Source organism: Nerophis ophidion, linkage group LG28, assembly GCF_033978795.1.
Source record: "Nerophis ophidion isolate RoL-2023_Sa linkage group LG28, RoL_Noph_v1.0, whole genome shotgun sequence".
Classification (NCBI taxonomy): Eukaryota; Metazoa; Chordata; class Actinopteri; order Syngnathiformes; family Syngnathidae; genus Nerophis; species Nerophis ophidion.
The window spans coordinates 7,064,073-7,071,572 of NC_084638.1; the positions used below are offsets into that span (position 1 = coordinate 7,064,073).

The following is a 7,500-nucleotide window of genomic DNA, read 5'->3' on the forward strand; positions in this document are numbered from 1 at the left end:
AAACTCATATAACATGGTACTTCTCACATGCTAACCCTTAGCATGTCAACGTTTGCATGCTAACTTTTTTAGCCTCTAACTCATATAACATGCTACTTGTCATATGCTAACCCTTAGCATGTCAAAGTTAGCATGCTAACTTTTTTTAGCCTCAAACTCATAACATGGCACTTGTCACATGCTAACTCTTAGCATGTCAAAGTTAGCATGCTAACTTTTTTTAGCCTCAAACACATAACAGGGTACTTGTCACACGCTAACCCTTAGCATGTCAACATTAGCATGCTAACTTTTTTTTTAGCCTCAAACACATAACATGGTACTTGTCACATGCAAATCCTTAGCATGTTAATGTTAGCATGCTACATTTTTTAGCCTTCAACCCATATAACATGGTACTTGTCATATGCTAACCCTTAGAATGTCAACATTAGCATGCTAACTTTTTAGCCTCAAACTCATAACATGGTACTTGTCACATGCCTACCCTTAGCATATCAACGTTAGCATGCTAACTTTTTTAGCCTCAAACTCATATAACATGGTACTTGTCACACGCTAACCCTTAGCATGTTAACGTTAGCATGCTAACTTTTTTTAGCCTCAAACTAATAACATGGTACTTGTCACATGCAAATCCTTAGCATGTTAACGTTAGCATGGCAATTTTTTTAGCCTCAAACTCATAACATGGCACTTGCTAACCGATAGCATTTTATTGTTAGCATGCTACATTTTTTTAGCCTTTAACTCATATAACATGGTACTTGTCATATGCTAACTCTTAAAATGTCAACATTAGCATGCTAACTTTTTTAGCCTCAAACTCATAACATGGTACTTGTCACATGCCTACCCTTAACATATAAACATTAGCATGCTAACTTTTTTAGCCTCCAACTCATATAACATGGTACTTGTCACACGCTAACCCTTAGCATATCAACATTAGCATGCTAGCTTTTTTAACCTCAAAATCATATAACATGGTTCTTGTCACATGCTAACCCTTAGCATGTCAACATTAGCATGCTAACTTTTTTAGACTCAAACTCATAACATGGCACCTGTCACATGCTAACCATTAGCATGTCAACATTAGCATGCTAACTTTTTTAGCCTCAAACTCATAACATGGTACCTGTCACATCTTAACTCTTAGCATGTCAACGTTAGCATGCTGACTTTTTTAGTGGTGTGACACATGCTAACTGTTTTAGCTAGTTTTTCATGTGTCACATAACTTCTTGACGCATGCTAACGGTTAGCATGCTAAAGTTGCAGTAGCAGTTTTACTCTGAATTTCTCTAATTCAGTGGTTTTTTTTCCACCAAATAGCACGTCTGAAAACACTCAGCTCTCCAGGTGCCACCGTAATGACCAACATTCAAATACAGTAGCGTGGCAGGCCTAGGTATTCATTAAAAACAAGGCAGAGGTTTTGCTTAACAAGAATATTTGACATTTTTGGCCACACAGTTTTGTTTATTGTGGTGATTCTTTGTGACAAAAATGAACACCAGAAGACCAAAAACTTACCCGATCGGTTGTTTGGCGAGGCGCGCACCGGCGAGATGGAGGGCGTGCGAGAAGAAGAATACGGCCGCTGTCGGTCCCTCTCGATGGTGGACGAAGAGCCGATGAAATGGTACTGGGTGTAGCCATCCTGCAGGGACAAGGGAAGGTGAGGACAAAAACCGAGGGGGTGTGACCCGCCGGGAGTGGGTACCTTTTTGTAGAGGCTGCGGAGGTCTCGGTACTGCCACATGCTGTTGAGAACCTGGGACGCCGCTTTCACCACTTTGGGACTATGCCTGGGGATCCAGCAGAGAGGGAGAGAACACAGAATAAAGTTGATCTGCCTTCTGGGAGGACTAAGCAAAGCTTCCAAGAAAGGAAGGAAGATGTTTGAATTGGCCCCGGGACCGAGGTGTGTCCACTCCAGGGCTCAAGTCATCTTCGAACAAATAGTTTGTTAGGATAATTGGGAAAGTCAAATAAAGAAGTAGGATCTTGGGGCAGAGTACGGTGCAGCACTGTACAGAGAGTGTACAGTGGCCATGTCTCTCCTCAGATCTGAGTCCAAATTTAATTCTGTCAGAGCTTGGTCCGCATTGCCGGCAGTAAGTCGGACCCGTTTCCAGTGAGGGTTGGACTCCGCCAAGGCTGCCCTTTGTCACCCATTCTGTTCAGAACTTTTATGAACAGAATTTCTAGGCGCAGTCAAGGCGTTGAGGGGATCCGGCTTGGTGGCAGCAGGATAAGGTCTCTGCTTTTTTGCAGATGATGTGGTCCTGATGGCTTCATCGGGCCAGGATGTTCAGCTCTCACTGGATCGGTTCGCAGCAGAGTGTGAAGCGACCAGGATGAGAATCAGCACCTCCAAGTCCGAGTCCATGGTTCTCGCCCGGAAAAAGGTGGAGTGCCATCTTCGGTTTGGGGAGGAGACAGTACCCTAAGTGGAGGAGTTCAAGTACCCGGGAGTCTTGTTCACGAGTGGGGGAAGAGTGGATCGGGGGATCCCGAGGCGTTCCCAGGCCAGCCGGGAGACATAGTTTTCCCAACGTGTCCTGGGTCTTCCCCGTGGCCTCCTACCGGTTCATAACTTTTATGGACAGAATTTCTAGGTTGTCGCCCGGAAAAAGGTGCAGTGCCATCTCCGGTTTGGGGAGGAGACCGTGCCCCAAGTGGAGGAGTTCAAGTGCTTCGGGAGTCTTGTTCATGAGTGAGGGAAGAGTAGATGATGAGATGGACAGGCAGATCGGTGCGGCGTCTTCAGTAATGCGGACGCTTTATCGATCCGTTGTGGTGAAGAAGGAGCTGAGCCGGAAGGCAAAGCTGTCAGTTTACTGGTCGATCTACGTTCCCATCCTCCCCTATGGTCATGAGCTTTGGGTTAGGACTGAAAGGACAGGATCACGGGTACAAGTGGCCGGAATGAGTTTCCTCCGCCAAGTGGCGGGTCTCTCCCTTAGAGATAGGGTGAGAAGCTCAGCCATCCGGGAGGAACTCAAAGTAAAGTCGCTGCTCCTCCACATCGAGAGGAGCCAGATGAGGTGGTTCGGGCATCTGGTCAGGATGCCACCCGAACGCCTTCCTAGGGCACGTCCAACCGGTAGGAGGCCACGGAGAAGACCCAGGACACTTTGGGAAGACTATGTCTACCGGCTGGCCTGGGAACGCCTCGGGATCCCCCGGGAAGAGCTGGACCAAGTGGCTGGGGAGAGGGAAGTCTGGGCTTCCCTGCTTAGGCTGCTGCCCCCACGGTAGAAGATGGATGGATGGATCTTGCAGATGCACAAAATTTTAAAATCAATGCCTTTTGCAGAATTGGCTATTTTTTTGGGAATTCCACCAAACTATCAAAAAATTAAGCAGACTTTTAGGGATAGTATCGCCTTTGTGTCATTAATAGTAGAGCTGCAGCTATCGAATATCCCGATCGATTAATTGAGTAATCGATGTGCTTGATTCAGGTTTAATTATACATCTTCAGATATGCCCTGAATTATTGCATTTGGCCTGATTGGCTTTTATTTCCTAAACGCCCGTTTTCATTATTGAAGGCTGACACGCACAGCTGAAATGCGTCCGTGGTTGATTGTGTGTTAGAATAATTATGTATAAGTTATCACACAACTCTTATGCTTAAAGGCTGTTGCTATAGTTATTATCAATTGTGCTGAAGTTGTACTTTTTTGTCCGTGCAAAGGGACAACTTGCAATCCAAAGACTGCGAGTCGTCTCTGGCCTGCTGACTGCCAAGACCGAACATCGAGTACCGTGACGCAGACAAAGCAGAGATATCACGAGTGCCAGCACATATATTGTGTCTAACTGGGGGCTGCTGAAATTACCCCCCCCTTCCTTCAGCAGCAGCCTCAGTGATGTAACCAGGGACCTCCCAAATGAATAGAGGAGCACGTGGGTCTGGACCTTAGAGCGTGGTGAGAGATTGTAACTGAGTCTCTCCTCATTGAGCCGAATTGAACTCTGTCTCTGCATGATTCCTTGCTTCTTGTCTGTTTAATAGATGTCATCAGTGTTTAAACCTGACATTGTGCCAATTTTATGTGTGCTAATAAAAACACCAAAAAGGTGGCAAAAAAAACAGCACGTAAATTGTCTTTTAAAATGACTTTAAATCTCCTTTGTTATTGAACTCACGAAGACTTGAAGGCGCTGGCGGGCCGCACAAGGCCCCCTGAGGCGCAGTTTCTTCAGCTCATTTTTAAATGTTGCAATAAAAAAACGAGATTTCTCCCGGCTGGCCTGGGAAGGCCTCGGGATCCCCTGGGAGGAGCTGGACCAAGTGGCTGGGGAGAGGGAAGTCCGGGCTTCCCTGCTTAGGCTGCTGCCCCAGCGACCAGACCTCGGATAAGCGGAAGAAGATGGATGGATGGATGGACGTCTTCCCATTCCACTTACTTGTCTCCTTTGGTGCGGGCGACGCCAATGAGCTTCTCGATGCCCCCGGCGTCCCTCAGGGCCTTGGTGTTCTCCATGTTTTTGGTGATGACCTCATGCAGAGCGCAGCAGATGGCCGTGATCGTGTCGTCGGACATCGTCTTGCCCACAAGAGCGCAGCTGTTGGCCACGCCGCCGTTTCCTCCGCCGCCGCTGTTGTTTGCGCTGCCACCGGGCAAACGGTGCACCAGGTCCCTCATGGCGTACTTACCTGCACGAATGATCATTCCTCAAAATGAGTCAAACACAAACCCCCAAAAGCAGTGAAGTTGTCACGTTGTGTAAATGGTAAATAAAAAGAGAATACAATGACAGGGAAAGGTCCTGCCTTTGTACGTATGGCTTTTTGGTGTGTATGAATGGGTATTTGGGGCCAAATTGGTATTTTTTTCCCCTTTTTTCTAAATTGTTCAACATTCTATTGGCCGGCTGTAAATCAGTTTCTAATACTTACAAACCCCCAAAAGCAGTGAAGTTGTCACGTTGTGTAAATGGTAAATAAAAAGAGAATACAATGACAGGGAAAGGTCCTGCCTTTGTACGAACAGCGTTTTGGTGTGTATGAATGGCTATTTGGGGCCAAATTGGTATTTTTTTCCCCTTTTTTCTAAATTGTTCAACATTCTATTGACCGGCTGTAAATCAGTTTCTAATACTTACAAACCCCCAAAAGCAGTGAAGTTGTCACGTTGTGTAAATGGTAAATAAAAAGAGAATACAATGACAGGGAAAGGTCCTGCTTTTGTACGTACGGCGTTTTTGTGTGTATGAATGGGTAATTGGGGCAAAATTGGTATTTTTGTTATAATTTTTCTAAATTTGATCAACATTCTATTGGCCGGCTCTAAATCAGTTTCTAATACTTACAAACCCCCAAAAGCAGTGAAGTTGTCACGTTGTGTAAATGGTAAATAAAAAGAGAATACAATGACAGGGAAAGGTCCTGCCTTTGTACGTATGGCTTTTTGGTGTGTATGAATGGCTATTTGGGGCCAAATTGGTATTTTTTTCCCCTTTTTTCTAAATTGTTCAACATTCTATTGGCCGGCTGTAAATCAGTTTCTAATACTTACAAACCCCCAAAAGCAGTGAAGTTGTCACGTTGTGTAAATGGTAAATAAAAAGAGAATACAATGACAGGGAAAGGTCCTGCCTTTGTACGAACACCGTTTTGGTGTGTATGAATGGCTATTTGGGGCCAAATTGGTATTTTTTTCCCCTTTTTTCTAAATTGTTCAACATTCTATTGACCGGCTGTAAATCAGTTTCTAATACTTACAAACCCCCAAAAGCAGTGAAGTTGTCACGTTGTGTAAATGGTAAATAAAAAGAGAATACAATGACAGGGAAAGGTCCTGCTTTTGTACGTACGGCGTTTTTGTGTGTATGAATGGGTATTTGGGGCCAAATTGGTATTTTTGTTATCTTTTTTCTAAATTTGATCAACATTCTATTGGCCGGCTCTAAATCAGTTTCTAATATTACAAACTCTCAAAAGCAGTGAAGTTGTCACGTTGTGTAAATGGTAAATAAAAAGAGAATACAATGACAGGGAAAGGTCCTGATTTTGTACGTACGGCGTTTTTGTGTGTATGAATGGCTATTTGGGGCCAAATTGGTATTTTTGTGATCTTTTTTCTAAATTTGATCAATATTCTATTGGCCGGCTCTAAATCAGTTTCTAATATTACAAACTCTCAAAAGCAGTGAAGTTGTCACGTTGTGTAAATGGTAAATAAAAAGAGAATACAATGACAGGGAAAGGTCCTGCTTTTGTACGTACAGCGTTTTTGTGTGTATGAATGGGTATTTGGGACCAAATCGGTATTTTTGTTACCTCTTTTAAATTTGATCAACATTCTATTGGCCGGCTCTAAATCAGTTTCTAATATTACAAACCCCCAAAAGCAGTGAAGTTGTCACGTTGTGTAAATGGTAAATAAAAAGAGAATACAATGACAGGGAAAGGTCCTGCCTTTGTACGTACGGCGTTTTGTGTGTATGAATGGCTATTTGGGGCCAAATTGGTATTTTTGTTATCTTTTTTCTAAATTTTAATCAATATTCTATTGGCCGGCTCTAAATCAGTTTCTAATATTTACAAACTCTCAAAAGCAGTGAAGTTGTCACGTTGTGTAAATGGTAAATAAAAAGAGAATACAATGACAGGGAAAGGTCCTGCCTTTGTACGAACGGCGTTTTTATGTGTATGAATGGCTATTTGGGGCAAAATTGGTATTTTTGTTATCTTTTTTTCTAAATTGTTCGACATCCCATTGGTCGGCTCTTAATCAGTTTCTAATATTACAAACCCCCAAAAGCGGGGAAGTTGTCACGTGTGATGTCAGATGAAACAAAAACTGACAAAAATATAACAATGCCTGAGTATCAACAACAGGATTATAGAAAGAGTGCAACATACAAAATCCCAAAGGCATTTCTATTGATGACTTCCTAAATTTCAAAAAACACCATCCATCCATCCATCCATTTTCCTACCGCTTATTCCGTTTCGGGGTCGCGGGGGGCGCTGGCGCCTATCTCAGCTACAATCGGGCGGAAGGCGGTGTACACCCTGGACAAGTCGCCACCTCATCGCAGGGCCAACACAGATAGACAGACAACATTCACACTCACATTCACACACTAGGGCCAATTTAGTGTTGCCAATCAACCTATCCCCAGCTGCATGTCTTTGGAAGTGGGAGGAAGCCGGAGTACCCGGAGGGAACCCACGCATTCACGGGGAGAACATGCAAACTCCACACAGAAAGATCCCGAGCCTGGATTTGAACCCAGGACTGCAGGACCTTCGTATTGTGCGGCAGACGCACTAACCTCTCTGCCACCGCACATTACAGAAAAACTAACAAATATGTTGGCTTATTTTATAAGGTGAGACACTCTCTGCCTCTTGAAGCGCTCCTAATCCGGTACGGACCCTGGTTTGAACCACATCTGAGTTCCTGCATCATCATATGGTGCAACACTTCTCCACGCTATCAAGATAAATGACGAGTCTTTCAAAAGGAA

General features: G+C 44.1%; 1 protein-coding gene across 6 annotated transcripts in view; it reads right to left on the bottom strand.

The window, feature by feature from the left end:
- Window positions 1–7,500, bottom strand: part of ctnnd2b (catenin (cadherin-associated protein), delta 2b) — a 236,984-nt gene that overhangs the window by 12,285 nt on the left and 217,199 nt on the right. For 3 of the 6 annotated variants that reach the window (XM_061890183.1, XM_061890182.1, XM_061890180.1), the window contains 3 exons: window positions 4,429–4,678; window positions 1,730–1,814; window positions 1,540–1,666 (listed from right to left, as the gene is read on the bottom strand). In XM_061890183.1, coding sequence (XP_061746167.1) covers window positions 1,540–1,666; window positions 1,730–1,814; window positions 4,429–4,678 — 462 coding nt within the window. Of the gene's footprint in view, window positions 1–1,539; window positions 1,823–4,427; window positions 4,679–7,500 lie in introns of all 6 variants that reach the window. The other 3 variants (XM_061890181.1, XM_061890177.1, XM_061890179.1) reach the window with 2 other exon arrangements.